The sequence below is a fragment of the Spermophilus citellus genome, assembly GCF_964194105.1.
Source record: "Spermophilus citellus genome assembly, chromosome: 19".
Taxonomy (NCBI): Eukaryota; Metazoa; Chordata; class Mammalia; order Rodentia; family Sciuridae; genus Spermophilus; species Spermophilus citellus.
The window spans coordinates 16948758-16964436 of record NC_138201.1 but is presented as its reverse complement, the minus strand read 5'-3'; the positions used below and the strand labels follow the sequence as shown (position 1 = coordinate 16964436).

General features: G+C 40.6%; 1 protein-coding gene across 5 annotated transcripts in view; it reads left to right on the top strand.

The window, feature by feature from the left end:
* Positions 1–1702: 1702 nt before the first annotated feature.
* TAMM41 (TAM41 mitochondrial translocator assembly and maintenance homolog) overlaps positions 1703–15679 on the top strand; it is a 48009-nt gene continuing 34032 nt past the window's right edge. For 4 of the 5 annotated variants that reach the window (XM_081276027.1, XM_081276028.1, XM_081276029.1 and 1 more), the window contains exons 1-3: positions 1703–2092; positions 4424–4606; positions 7461–7553. In XM_081276027.1, coding sequence (XP_081132153.1) covers positions 1958–2092; positions 4424–4606; positions 7461–7553 — 411 coding nt within the window. In that variant the 5' untranslated portion in view covers positions 1703–1957. Of the gene's footprint in view, positions 2093–4423; positions 4607–7460; positions 7554–12908; positions 13040–15679 lie in introns of those variants that run through there. The other variant, XM_081276031.1, reaches the window with a different exon arrangement.

The following is a 15679-nucleotide window of genomic DNA, read 5'->3' as shown; positions in this document are numbered from 1 at the left end:
ACTACACATTATATTCTGATTTCCTTGTATCTCCTCCACACACCTCTAGTCCCTGCATGGCTATAACCCTGATCTATTCACCTCAAATTTCTCAGCACTTAACCACAATTAATTTTTCCTATTGAATTATCTAACTTTTCTCTGCTTCTACTACCCAGGAGTCACCATTTCATTCATGGTGGCCTTAGGGTAACAGTTTTGGTTACTGGTTTCTCGGCCTCTTTTCTGCCTACACTATTCTAAGCTAAGGGCTCATTCCAACAGGTTGGTATTCAAAACCCCTGAAGGAAAGGAGAGAGAATTGTGAAAAGAACCACTAGGTGGAGCCAGACCTGAGTTTTAGCTCTGGTTTTGCTACAGAATGATGTGACATGGCCTGTTGCTTTATCTCTTGGAGCCTCAACTTCATCTGTTAAAAGAAGCGATTACCTCCTTCCACAGGGTACTAGAGGGAGGATAAATGAGAAATTCATGTGAAAATATGCCCACGGTTCCTAAATGTTAGATATTACAACTTTCTTTTTTCCTTCTTTCCTCTTTTTGAAATGGGGTCCTTATTGCCCAGGCTGGCCTCAAAATCTCTGGGCTCAATCAATCCTCCTGCTTCAGCCCATTAAGTAGCTGGGTCTACAGGTGTGCACCACCATGCTTGACCCATTGTTGAGTTGCAGAGTATATAGGGGCAAAATGAGTAGCTATAAAGTGTCTGTCCTGAGTATCAAGCTGCATCCTGAAACTCCAGGTGATCTTGAGCAAATTTCTGTGGTCGTAAATGAAGAAGAGACCTCTAAGATCTTTTCTACCCTCAGGTTCTGTTTGATCCAGAAACCACATCTCACCTGATGTGAGACCAATCCCCAAGGCAAAGGGGCAGAGAGTCTTCTCTGCCCTTAAAATTAAACTCAAATATCAGAGGACATGTGTGCAGTCTTTTTCTATTTGTGGAGCACTTTCGTATCCATCATTGGATTTGAAAAGGGCTTTATTAGGAAGAAATCATAGCCAAATATTAACAGCTTTTAATCTCCAGATGATGGAATTTGGCATATTTTAAAATTTACTTGTGTTCTAAACCTTCAAAATCTCCTTCAAGCTGGGCGCAGTGGCACACGCTTGTAATCCCAGCTACTCAAGAGGCTTGGGTATAAGGATCACAAATTCAAGGATAGCCTTAGCAACTTAGTGAGACCCTGTCTCAAAAATAAATAAATAAAATATTTTTTAAAAAATTAAAAAGAGCTGGGGATGTAACTCAGTGACAAAATGCCCCTGGGTTCAATCCCTAATACCCACCTCCCCTCCAAAAAATCCTTCAATTTAAAATCATAAAGAAATGATGGTTGCACAACATTGTTAAAGAACAAATAGCACTGAACTGTATACTTTAGAATAGTTAATTCTATATATGATGCTTTGCTTCATTAGAAAAAACCTTCAACACACACGATTTTATAGTCATTTCTTAAAACTGTGGCTTGAGGAGAGAGTTACAGAAGATTCCTTAGACACAAGAGCAGTCTAGGTAGCTGACATGAACCTGCACCTCCCACCCATCCCCCAGACCCGCTTAAAGTTGCAGCCTCAAGCCAGGCCTGCAGAGCGCTCCTCCGACCACCAGGGGACTCTGCAGAGCTCCCGCGTCCTCACACACCGGCGCGCGCCGTCTCTTGCGCCTTTGAAGCGCGCGTGCGTGAGGGGCGGGGCCGGGAGAGGAAGCTGCGCCTGCAAGACCGCCGCCCACCTGAGCCTCACACGATGCTCCTCTCACCTTCGGTTCTGACAGACCGACCGCTCCAACTGCGTGCGAGTGTCTGAAGTCCCACCTCTCCACTCAGTCGTCATACGTTTGAGCGGGTGTCCCCACTTCCATTTCCTCACCCTTAACCACTTGTCCCTACTACTGTGTTCCTTCGCCCTGCTCCGCCAAGGGTCCTCGGTTTCTCTCAGCCTCTGACCCATGGCGCTGCAGGCGCTGCACAGCTCGGGGGTGGCCTTCCGCAAGATCCTGTCTCACTTCCCCGAGGAGCTGAGCCTGGCTTTCGCCTATGGCTCCGGGGTGTACCGCCAGGCGGGTCCCAGTTCAGACCAGAAGGTGAGACCGGACCTTCCCCATGCGGCTTCCCCGCGGTCCACCCCATTACCAGGATTCTGCTTGTTCTCCCTTTGGAGCCCTAGGGTGGCCTGCGCACTCCAGGCGTCAATTAGGAGGATGCAAATCGTTCAGAAGTGTTCTTAGTATAACGAGAACGTGAGCTGAGTTTTGAAGGATAATTTAGGAATCCACTTGGGAGCTGCAGTTAGGTGAAGGGAAAAACTGTTGCCTAGGCACGGTGAAAGAAAGAAAAACAGTTGCTAAATTCTAATTCAGTTTTCAACCTGGATACTACGTTGGAATTTTCTAGGGAGCTTAAAAAAAAAAAAATGCTGGGTTCTACCTGAGATTCCTGATTTAACTCGTCTAGAATGGGGCTGGGCTTCAGGAATTTGAAAAACTTCGCTTGATTCTAATGCGCAGCCAAGTTTGAGCTCCTATCTGCAGCTGTGGGAGAAAATACAAAATAATCCTCCGATTTCAAGGAAATTGATGAATTGTCTGTAGGGCCAGGGCAGGTACCGTGAAGGTAACTAAGGACAACAGTTAGTGGCTTGCTGGTGTATGCACTTCATGCTCAGCATATTTAACAAGTGTCTAGTGGGGACTAAACATTGTTACTCTTCAGAGTTGGCTGAGCACAACAGCAATATAATTTTCATTGTGATTTACAGAATTCAGTGTGAAAATTGCAATAGGGACTTAGATACTTGGCTGTAATTTGCCTTTTGGTTAAAGTTTGCCTATTCACTTCCTGGTGAGGCTATCTACAGCCTGGATTTCCTATCTATGCTGTTACAATGTTGTTCTTTAAATTGGCAGCATATGAAGTTGTGTGAGAAATTATAGTATGATCTAATTACTCTTCTAATATACATTTACATAATTATAGATATTTAAGAATGTTTACCCATGTCTTCCTCACATCTTAAGTATCACCAGTGGTTTGTGGATCACAGTGAGGGAAACCCAGAGCATCCTTTAGTCTCCTGTAGACTCTTCATCATTTTTCAATGAAGGTTTTCCTTTGAGTAGAACTGGAATTCCCTCAAAAAAAAAAAAAAAAAAAAAAGATTCTTTCCTTACCCTCACTCTCATCCCCTACATTCAAGTTAACAAACCTTGTATATTCTAATACCAAATCTCCTCCAAACCAGTCTCTACCCCAAGTGCCTCACCTCAAACCTTTTTGTTTCTCCCCTGGAATTTTTTAGTGGTTACCTATCAGATTTCCCTCATCCTTTATCTCCACTCTCAAGTTAGTTCTTCTGCAGGAAAGTTTTCTAGCATGGCAAACAGCCTCTCTGGTCCTATCTCCCACAACATAAGTATGTTTTGTTCCAGTAGCACCAAACTGCAGGTCCAGAACATGCCTGACTGTCTCCTACCCATAGAAGTAGTTTCCTGTACATGGCTCTGTGCCTTCCTCATGCTTCCCCAAGTACTTTTACCAGCCCTGTTTCCCTTGAATGCCTTCTTCAAGACTCCTACTTAAGTTCCCTAGAAACATTCCTACTTCTTGTTCTCTTGGATCTGACTTTTTTTTTTTTTTTTTTGTACCATGGATTGAACCCAAGGATACTTAACCATCAAGCCACATCCTCAGCCCTTTTTATTTTTTATCTTGAGACAGGGTCTCAGTAGGTTGCTTATAGCCTCATTAAGTTCCTGAAACTGGCTTTGAACCTGCAATCCTCCTGCCTCAGCCTCCTAAGCCATTGGGGATCTGCCCCCACTCTTAAGTGATATTAGTACATTATGCATTCCTCTATCAAGTCAAGTTGTGTACTCCCTCCAGTAGACTGAGCTCTTCTACCCTAGGACCCATCAGAACTCATAGGTACTTTATTAGTAGTTGTGAATGACTTATTTCCTTTTACATACTACTTAGTAGAGTTTGTCCAAGTGATCTTTGATCTGGAAGAAAAGTGGAACACATTTAATTGCAGTTAGGTGAAAGGTAATGAGCACAATTATTCAGCACACAGAATTTATTACCATGCTACTTAGGTCTGTGGCTAATTAGCCTTGTGTACCAAGGCACAGTGCTTATCCTGGACATTGGTTTCCTTTCCTATAAAATTGGAATAATTGCATACCTACTTTGTAGAATTATTGTGAAGATAAAGTAAGTTGCTGTATATATTATATATAAAGTGCTGACATAGTACACATTAAATTAGTATTTGTATTAAAACAAAGCTCACATTGCTTTCAGAGATTGGAGACCCTAGATCTTCTGCTAATCATAATAGCACAATATTTGGGAGGATTCCACTCCATCTAGCCACTTTTCCGGGAATTAATGAACTCATTCTCTTTTCTTTACAGAATGCAATGCTGGATTTTGTGTTCACAGTAGATGACCCTATTGCATGGCATTCAGAAAACCTGAAAAAGAATTGGAGCCACTACTCATTTCTAAAAGTTTTAGGGCCCAAGATGATCACATCTGTCCAGGATAACTATGGCGCTGGAGTTTACTACAATCCATTGATTATGTGTGATGGTAGGGTAAGTGATGTTCGTTGGGCCTTTGTCTTAACTTGGCTAATTATTAACCTTTGTTAAAAGAGCACCAGTGAAATATGTATGTTTGTGCAAGTGGGAAAGGGTCACACTCCTGCTGGATGTTCTGAACCCAGGGACAGAGCAGGCACTGGAGTCCTCAACTCCCCTTCATTGTGATTGCAGTGTGAGAAGGTGATTGAATGTTACTTGTTTTTTTTGTTGTTTTTTTTTTTGGCCAAGTGGTTCCCAAGTTTTAATCTGTTGTACACACAGATTGCAGGGATCCACCCCCAGAGTTTCTGATTCAGTAGGTCTAGTTGGAGCTGGAGAATTTGCTTTTCTAACAAGCTTCCAAATGACACTGAAACCAAAGGTCTAGGAACCATACTTTGAGAACCCTGGTTTGGTCAGTGTGAGGAATAGGCAGCCCTATTCAAGATCAGGGTGGAGATCAGTCTTATCTAGAAGGAGGAACAGACACCCCCAGGAAGAAATTGGAAGTGAAGGGGGCATTAAGGGAGGCTGGTAGTCTGTGAGGCCAAGTAATAGACAGGAACCTCTTGGTGTTAACACATGAGTGGGATTCAAGAGTGGGGTGTTAGAGAGCAAAGGTCCCCAAAGAGGGATTGTCTGACATCAGAGACTCTTGCCTATTTTTTAGACGAGAAACAGCCCAGAGGTTTGGGTTGTAGCTTAGTGGTAGAGTGCTTGCCTAGCATGTATGAGTTCCTGAGTTTGATCTATAGCACTAGCACTACCAAAAAAAAAAAAAAAAAAAAAAAAGCAAACCAGATGAAGCATTCCAGTATCTTAAGAGGACTGTCAAGAGCTAAGTGGATCCCCAAAATGTGAAGACCAGTGGGGATCTAACTCAGTTGCCTCCTGGAGATTAGTTGGGTTAAGAATGAGGTATGGGCTTCACTTGCTAGACTGACACTCCTGCTGATTTTTGGAGCATACTTATAGGCATATGAATAATGTGGGGATCTTTTAAAGTGCAGATTCTGATTGAGTAGTCTGGTATGGAACCTGACATGCTGCATATTTTACAAGCTGTCTGGTAATGCTCATGTAACTGCTCAAAGGAGCATGTGTTAAAGGGCAGGAGACTGGAATACTGACTTGAGAAGGATCTGAACTTGGCTGAGGGATGAGTGCTGTGATTGACTGGTGATGTCTGTAAATCCTTACGGCCATCTATTTGCTTTTCTGGTTGAGGTCCTATCCTGCTTCCCTTGCATTTTTTTTTCCTTTTATATGGTACTAAGGTATGAACCCAGGGGCACTCTACCACTGAGCAACTTCCTCACCCCTTTTTAAATTATATTTTGAAACAGCTTCTTGCTGAGTTGCTCAAACTGGCCTCATCCTTATAATCCTCCTGCCTGAGCCTCTGAGTAGCTGGGGTTCCAGCTGTGCACCACTACACCTAGTTGCACCTTCATTTTGCAGATGAGGAAATGAAGGTTTAGAGAGAACACCTTCTGTAAGGTCAGGCCCCTAGTTAGTGACAGGCTCCTTGATTTCTAGGCTTGTGCTGTTTCTACTGTCCCCCCTCCTGCCCCCCAGCTATTACTTGCCTATAGTAAGAATGGTTTCTGCAGTCTTGTGGCCTAGTGGAGGGAAAAGCCCAACCTTCCACTTCCACTTATTCATGCAAAACACATAACTGTGTTCTTTATCCATAATTAATGTTATGCTGAGCCTATCTCTAATTAGTAACTTTCAAACAGTATTACAAGCTCCAGTAACTAAAGGTTTAGGCAAAATTGTATACCAAGGGGACTGTACATTTTAATTGAAATTCTTTAGATACTTTTTACATATGTACAGCCTGAGAAGGCTATTTGGATACCAAAGTTGAGTAAAGTGGATCTGAAGGTATTTGTTAACACAAATAGGACTTTGTAACCTGGGAAATCTACATTCAGGGTTTATACAAATTATTATGGAAATTGACTTGACCATAATTCCATGTGTTTAGCACTGATAAAGAGGTTTTATTTGGGGATGTTGCTTTGTAACTATAAGCTTTTCAAAGTCAACAGCAATAGAGGAATTGACTATGTAAAGGATATCAGTTAAAACTTTTAATTAAAGAAACTTTCTGTTACTTTGCAATGAAAAGAACATTGGGAACTGAAATTCTAGGATCTAGTTTGTTTATTTGTTTGTTTTTGTGGTACTAGAGATGAAACCTAGGGCCACATACATGCTAGTTAAGCACTGCTGAATATATTCCCAGCCTTGTTTTGTTTTGGAAAGTGACAGGGTCTCTTGGAGTTGTTTGGGCTGGCCCCATACTACAGGCTCAAGCCATCCTCCTGCCTCAGCCTCCCAAATATCTGGGTCTATAGGTACATACTATGCCTGGCTCTAGGACCTAGTTTTAACTCTGTTAGTACTGTTGCCATTTGGGGTATTTAATTTATTCTTTCTGGGCCTCAGCTTTTTATTTCTCAGATGGAGAACATGAACTAAATCAATATTTCTTAAAAGTTTGGAAAGGACCAGTTTATTTTTTTTTTTATTTGTTTTGGTTTTTTTGCAGAATGGTGTCTAAGAGCCATTCTGCCTTTAATATCACATGGACCTAAGTTTGTGATCACCTCACCTCCTGTACTTTGAACTGCATCTTGAACCATATCTGAGTTCCAAATCTGTTTTGGACATTAAACCTCTCAAAGAGTTTTGGTGGGGATGTGGGTGTTCCCATGGAAGGCATTTTGAGTGACTTTGGAAATCAAGGTCCTACTCTGGTCCAGAATTTGATGTGTTTCTTTATGTTTTGTACTTGCATAAGAAACAACCTGATATTTGGCTTTTTTTTTTTTCACCCATTTCTTTCCTTTTTCAGCTTATCAAATATGGGGTTATTAGCACCAGTATTCTAATTGAAGATCTCCTCAACTGGAATAACTTATACATTGCTGGACGCCTCCAAAAACCGGTGAGTGTGTGTTTTTTTAGGCTGCCATAATTAGGGTGCCTCTGAACCTGACTTGACTTTTAATCCTTGTGATTGCAATGAGATGGAACTCTAGGAAATGGAAATGCCTATTAGATTCCTCCTCTTTCTACCTTTAATGAATTACCTTTATAATTCATTACCAATGTCCAGATATTACGTTGTGATATTGTGACATAATAAGAAATATGTGGTTGGTTTTTGTCCTTGGCTTGTGGCACAGAGCTCCTAAAAGCCTTAGAATTCCTGAGTGTTAGGAGTAACAAGTCCCTTTCAACCATACCTGAGTTCATCTAATGAGGGGACTCTATTTTTTCTTTTCCTTCTGACTTGAACCCAGGGCCTCATGCATGTGCATGCTAGGTAAGCACTAAACCTCTAAGCCCCATCCCCAGCCTTCCCAGGTGACCCTTGATGGGCCCTAGATAGCTTCAGGATAGGGGCTGGTTACCAGAGAAACCACCAATGTACTTAGTGGGCTGGAACTTTCATCCCTACCTCCCATTTTCCACCCACCTCTGGGAAGGGGTGAGCGGCTGGAGATTGAGTTACTCTCAATGGCAGTGAATTCATCAGTCATGCCTAGGTAGTGGGACCCCCATAAAACCCTCAATAACATAGTTCTGAGAGTTTCCATGTTGATGAACAAACACATTGAGGTGCTGGGAGGATGGGGCCTTTAGAGTGGGCGCAGAGCTCAGTTCCCAGTCCCACCCAAGGATACCTTGTCCTCCTCCTACTACTACTACTATTCCTCCTCCTCTTCCTCTTTCTTCTTCTCCTCCTTCCTTCCTTCTCCTTCCTTCCTTCTCCTCTTCTTCTTCTTGCCCCTCTTCCCTCCTCCTTATCTTCTTCATACTCCTTCCCCCTACTTAATCCTTCCTCATCTCTCCTCCCTCCTCTTCCTCCTCTTCCTCCTTCTCCTCCTTCATATGCTTGGTATCAAACCTAGGGTCTTGCACATGTTAAGTACTTTACTACTGCGCTACATCCCCAACCCCTGCATCACTCTATTTAGCTGATCCTGAGTTGGATACTTTAGAATAAGCTGGTAATAGTATGTAAAGTGCCTTCCTGAGTTCTGTGAGTCCCTCTAACAAATTATCAACCCAGAGGAAGGGATTGTGGAAACTCCCCAATTTACAGCTACTTAGTTGTGTGGGATTGAGCCCGTAACCTATGTACCTCTATGTAGCTCGAGGTAGATAATATCAAAATTAAATTGTATTGTAGGACACACAACTGGTGTCCAAAAAATTGGAGAATTGGTTGGTGTGATAGAAAAAGCCCCACACATTTGGTGTCAGATGCTGGGAGTAAAAGACAGATTGTCATATGCCTCTTCTGGTGCAGGGTCAGTCCATTTAGGCCGGGGGAGTTGGCAGAGAAGGTGTCCAGTGCCTTTGTGGCACCTCTGTCAGTACTATGTACATCATCATCTTCTCTTCTAGAAGCTCAGGGCACTACATGTCCACTGTTGTCTCCTCAAAAAAGGACAGTGTCTGTCACACAGAAAGCAGTCAGTAACTGTTGAGTGAATGAATGAGTCAGGCCGTCATTCCAGGGGAGAATGGTATTCTGGACCCTGTTTTATCCTCCTGAGGCCAGTGGTGATGTCCTGTCAGTATGTTCTTACCCAGTGCCTTACACATGCTAGGCAAGTGCTCTGCCACTGAGCTACGGTACCAGCCCGAGAAACAGATTCTTATTGAACCTAAGGAAATAACTGTATTACCATAAAATAAGAATATTCACCAATAAATTTTAAAATTTTGCAGGGATGATTAAGTAGGGAGTGTACTTCACCAAATCACTGTAACCATAAATAGCCCCAAATAGAAAAAGAAAAGATTTCTCGTGTCTGACAAACAAAAGAATTTACAAGGTGCTTTTTTCTTTTGTTTTGTTTTGTGTTTGTGGTGCTGGAGATGGAACCCAAGGCCTCACACATGCTAGGCAGCTGTTCTACTGCTGAGCCACACCCCCAGCTCATACATACATTTTTTAAACATCCAGAAACAATAGGCTTACTGAAACAATTTCAAATATCTATAGATGAATTTCTCATTCTTAGACTGGATAACAGGTAAAGCTCATAATTAAGCAAATAAATGCAATTAAAAATTTATAAATATTCATTTTACTTCTAAGGGTTTTATAATTTATAAAATATGTTATTGATAGGAAGATAAATGATTGTGGAAATAGAAGTGTTCGGTCATGTTCATTACTACCACTAATTAGGAGTTTATATGAACTCAGGCCCCTGGTTTTATCTTTCTGGATGTTAGTCAATTCATGTGTAGAATAGGAATAATAGTACTTACCCTGCCAAGACCACAAAGGTGTTAAAATTGGAAACAGAGTATTAATGTTGGGAAGAACATGGGCATTTTAGTTGTAGTCTGACAGAACTAAGGTTAGGATCTCAGTTGTGACTCTTATTAATCTTGTGACCCTCACACATTGAGATATTTTCATCTGTGGACAAGGATTCTGAAATTCCTGATACTTCAGAACCATTCAGAAAAATGATATTTCCCTTCTCTTGATTCCTGGCTATCTCAGTTATATTGAGATCCAATAAGATCAAATACAAAAATATTGCATTATTCTCTGTACTATACTTTATGCATGGAATTTTTTAAATTAAAAAAAAAATGGCGTTAGAAACCTGAGATGCCCTGAAATCTAAGAATGTAAGTACTGGAAATTATCTTTTTGTTTTGTTTTGTTTTGTTGTTTTGATTTTGTTCTGGGGATTGAACACAGGACCTTGCACATGCTAAATATGTGACCTGCTGAGCTACACCCTGTGGCCTGATCTCAGAATTTATCTAAATGTCATATGTTCTTATAAAATAAAAGCAGTCCAAGACAAGGAGTAGCAGCTACACTTACCTTAAGCAAAACTGTGCATTTCTTTCCTAATTTAGAGAATAAAATATCATTGATAACAATGATTATCTCTCTTATTAAGTTTCTAATAGAAAAAAAAATTAGGGAGTTGGGGACATAGCTCAGTGAGAGAGCATGTTGCTTAGCATGTGCAAAGCCCTGGGTTCAGGCATCCCAAGCACAAAAAAGGGGCAAAAAAAAAAAAAAAAAAAAAAACAAAAAACAGGAAAAAAAGCGAAAGAAAGTTAAACTATCTTAAGCTTGCCATGGTAGCTCACACCTGAATCCCAGTGACCTGGGAGGCTGAGGCAGGAGGATCACAAGTTTGAGGCCAGCCTCAGCAACTTAGTAAGACCTGTCTCAAAAGAAAAAAATAAAAAAGGGCTGGAGTGTATCTCAGTAGTAGAGCACCCCTGGGTTTAATCACTGGTACCCAAAAAAAGACTTATCTTTTTAAAAATTGAAAATGATAAACAGATGAAGTGACTCCCTCCTGCTCCTGCCCCCAGTTTTCCACTCTTGTGGAAATCACAGTTAAGCCGACTTCTCTGTGGTAAGTCTTTCAGCAACCATTTTTCCCTCTAGGTGGCAGCAAGTATTAATCAAACTTGAGCAAATCTGTTGAAAGGATCATTGCATTTTCAACAAGAAAAATGGGTGGTTATTTTAAGGATGATGAGAACGAGTACGAATTCTTTGTTTTTATGTTTTAAAAGCAGTTACATTGTCTAAAACTCCAAAATTGTCTTGCACTTTGCAAATTGAAATAAAATTCCTCAATACTTGCAAGTTAAGTCTTTAAAAGGAATATACAGGAGTTAAAAAGATGGACATTTCTGGGAAAAGTTGAGTCTAAAATTTCTGTTATACTTTACTAGCAACTTACCTTATAATTGAGGAGATACCATGTTTTGATTTCTAGTACAGACTTAAGTTTCTGAGTCATTTAATCATTTGGTGTGTGTGTGTGTGTGTGTGTGTGTGTGTGTGTGTGTGTGTGTGTGTGGCTGAGCAAGTCACCACTGTACTACATCCCAAGCCATGCAGATATTTTTTGAGTGAAGAACCGTGGAATTTAAATTACTTAATAGAACATGTGAACAATCTTTTGTAAGTTAAAAAAAAACAAACAAACACTAAAGCAAGTTAAAGTCAGTTCCCTAATTACTTTGACATAATTTTGGATTTTTGTATTTCACTTGTTTTTCATGTATAGATGATTTTGTAACATTTTAAAATTTTTTAAAATGTCTAGTTTCCAGTAGTAGTTGGACACAATTCCTTTATTTTATTTATTTATTTTTATGTGGTGCTGAGGATCAAACTCAGGGCCTTGCACATGCTAAGTGAGCACTCTACCCCTGAGCCACAACAACAGCCCTAACATTTTTTATACCTTTATTTTATTTATTCATTTTTATATGGTGCTGAGGATAGAACCCAGTGCCCTGCATGTGTTAGGCAAGTACTCTACCACTGAGCCACAACCCTAGCCCTGTAGAGATAATTTTGTTTGAAGTTTCTTTTTATCTTTCAGGGCTCTAGAGATGGAATTCAGGGCCTCAGGCATGCTAGCCAAGGTGTCTACCACTGAGCTACACCCCCAGCCAGTAATGCAGCATTGGGTTTTTGTAATAGCTTTATTGAGGTACATTTCACGTACCATAATCCAACCATTTAAAGTGTAAAGTTCAATGGTTTTTAGTATATTTACAGTCCTGTGACTATCACCATATTATAGTTGTATTTATTTATGTATTTCAAATGGGAAAAATCCCCCTGGTATAAAGGATCCCTGAACTGGGAATTGGAAAACCTGGTTTACTAGTTTTGGCTCTTCCCTGCTGTGAGCCAGCCTTTGGTTTTCTAGCCTTTGAAATGCAAAGATTGAGCCATTCATTTAGTTATTCAAAAGACAACTAAGGTTCTTCTTTGTGCATGCCAAAAAAAAAAAAAAAAAAAGACCCCCACATTATTTGTCCTTGAAGATCCCCCAGTCCAGCAGGTAGTTAAGGTTTGATCCCATTCTTGTGTTCTGCCCTTCTTCATCTTCAAGCAGTGACTATTTAGAAGAGTCACCCCTCCTGACCATTTGGAATCAAAAAGTTCTGGCCAACTGTTGAGTAGTTCAGCACTAGGTAGGGTTGCCTTCTTTGTAACCGAAACTTCACTCTTCACAATTCAAGTAGTCTTTCCCAGTGACTGTTATAGAGATGGAGGGTGGCTTTCTTTTTTTCTGTCTTGAAAGGTACTCACAAATCTCTCCTTTGAAAGTCCCTCGGAGCTTTGCCCCTTCCTCTCTGCAGTCAAGATCTGCACCCTGGCAGTAGAGCTAATGTTATCTATGCAGTTCAGGTCGGGGCATTCCCAGTAAGGTACAAACAGCTATTCACAACTCTGAGGACTTTCTTCTTTTCCCAGGCCTCTCTGGCAGTGCCCCAAGCGTTCACTGGCTTTTCACTCTGAACAACAAATAACAGTGCTGCCGAGACAAGTTCCTAGTTCACCTTTCGTTGAAGAACCAGATCAGCACAGTAGCAGAGCCTTCAGAATTCACGTTTTCCCTTTGAGTAAGGATGCTTTTATTTGCACTCTCTTCACCTTAAGTACTGGACTGCTTTCTTACAACCTAAGTAGAACAGATTTCTTGGAGAACAATTGGTTATTCTGTTAACTAGGAGAAAATCTTCCAAACTTATTCTTTTGTTTGCCTCTTTGAGTTGTTAGCTTCTCAAAATAGCCTCTGATTTCACTGGGTTTCTGTAATAGCCAGAGGGGGGGGGGGATAATTATCGAGAAGGACTGGTGAATTAGGATGAAGACTGAAGGGTAGGAATGTGGAAGCAGAGTGGTATCACAGGGGACACTTTAGGGGACTGGACCTCGCTTGGTCCATTGTGCCACTTCTTAGAGAAAGAAATTTAACTTCTCTGGCCCTCAGTTTTTCCATCAGTAAGTTGAGGAAGTTGCCTTTCTAGATCACTGATTCCATATGGAATACAAATTTTACTTCTAAGGTGTTGTAGGATCTTAAAATTTCAGGAGGGGCTGGGGATGTGGCTCAAGTGGTAGCGCGCTCACCTAGCATGTGTGCGGCCCGCATTCGATCCTCAGCACCACATACAAACAAAGGTGTTGTGTCTGCCGAAAACTAAAAAAATAAATATTTTAAAAAAAATTAAAAAAAAAAATTTCAGGAGCTGGAGATGCAACTCAGTGGTCAAGTACTTGCCTAGCATATTTATAGCCCCCAGTTCATTCAATTTCCACATTGAAAAAAAAATTGTTTTAAACTTCTGTCAAAATAAGTCAAGCAGAATACATCCCTAACTGAATGCATGATAATAACTCAAAATATTTAGAACTTGATTTGCATAGTGCAAGGGTGTGGCCCTGGTTTTGCCATTGGTTCATTGTGCAACCTTAGGCGAGTCTTGTTCCTGGGCTGTTCCTCGGTGTTATACTCTGCAGATGATGGCAAAGATACTAAACTCACCCAAGCCGAAAGGCTTAATTAAGGTCTATTAAGTTCTCATAATTATAAGGGTGGAGGAGGTGATATTGAACCAAGTGGCTTACCTATCATATATGAGGTATAGATGTTGGAAATATTCCCTTAGAAAAAAGGTGGATAACACAAGGCAAAAGTTAGAATTTAGGTTGTTAAGCTTGATTTGTAGTTATATGTCTTATGGTGCTATCACTTTTTTTTTTTTTTAACAACAAAAAACTATACCTTAGGATAACATCATTCTCCTCTTTCCAGTAGAACTTTATTTTGGAGTTTTTTAGAGTGTGCCTTTTGTATGCCATCTTAATTTATCATGGATTATTATTTGGCAAAAGATAATTTTATATGCCCTGTTTTCTATTATAGGAGGAAAATTTATCAACAACACCAAGTTGTTTAGAGACAGTTGATACATTTCAGATATCTATGAGTCCTTATTAAGGACTTCTAGATTCTTTTATTTGTATAGAAAATCAGTCAGTAGCAGATATTTTAAAAAGATTATGTGGGAATATAAATTGATATAACCATTCTGAAGAGCAATTTGATAATTCTACTTCTAAGCAGAATGCCTAAAAGTATTCTCAAAATTTGGTCTCTGGCTGGGCACTTTAGTGCATGCCTGTGATCCCAGTAATTCAGGAGGCTGAAGCAGGAGGATCACAAGTTCGAGGCCAGCATCAGCAACTTAGTGAGATCCTGTCTCAAAATAAAAGGGACTGGGGAGGTGGCTTATTGGTTAAGCACCCAAGAGTTCAATCCCCAATACAAAAAAGGGAGGGGGGAAGTGAACCTGAACCCAAAACAGCCTCAACATTTCCTAGGACCTTGTTAGAAACAACCCTCCCGCAGGGTAACTGAATCAGAAGCTTTGGGGTTTGGACCCATTATTATGTGTTTTAATAAACTCTCCCATGATGTTAATGCTAGCAAAGATAAAAACCTCTGGCTTAGAGAAATTCATTGTCTGTGTACCAAAAAGCACACCAAAGGAAGCTCACTTCAGCTAATATATTGTGTACCGTATCTCATTTGGTCTGTTAACCCCATTTTATTGATAAGGAGCTATGCCCATCACTACAGCTAGGAGGAGATGGAGCTGAGACTTGAACATATTCTCTTAACTAGAGTGCAGTTTGTGTGTGTGTGTGTGTGTGTGTGTGTGTGTGTGTGTGTGTGTGTAAGTAACTGGGAATGGAACCCAGGGCCTTACACATGCAAAGCAAGCACTGTACCACTGAGCTACATCCCCAGCCCTACCTTGCTGTTTTTAAAAACTGAGACTCTGAGAATAGACTGGAGCTCTTATGTATTTAATGGATTTGGAGACAGTCAAAGACAGCTGCTTCTGACATGGATTTAGGAGAATAATGCTTTGTATTGAGCAAAGCGTGAACTCAAACATTCACATTTATTGTTGTTTTCAATCTTTGACAATTCCTTGATACAAATCTGTTATTCTTTTTTTATAGATGATGACTTAAGTTCTGAGAAGTTAGGTCATTTGCCCAAACTCACACAGTTAGTAAGTACCTGGGTTTGAGCCCAGATCTATATTTAAAACCCACGATCTTTCAATTGTAGCTAATTTTCTTTCCATTTTCCTTCACCGAGTTTCAAATCTGTGTATCTAAAAATCATAAAGCATGAACTGCCTAGGTTATTTGTGGGCAAGAAGAGAGGCGAGTTCTGAGTAAAG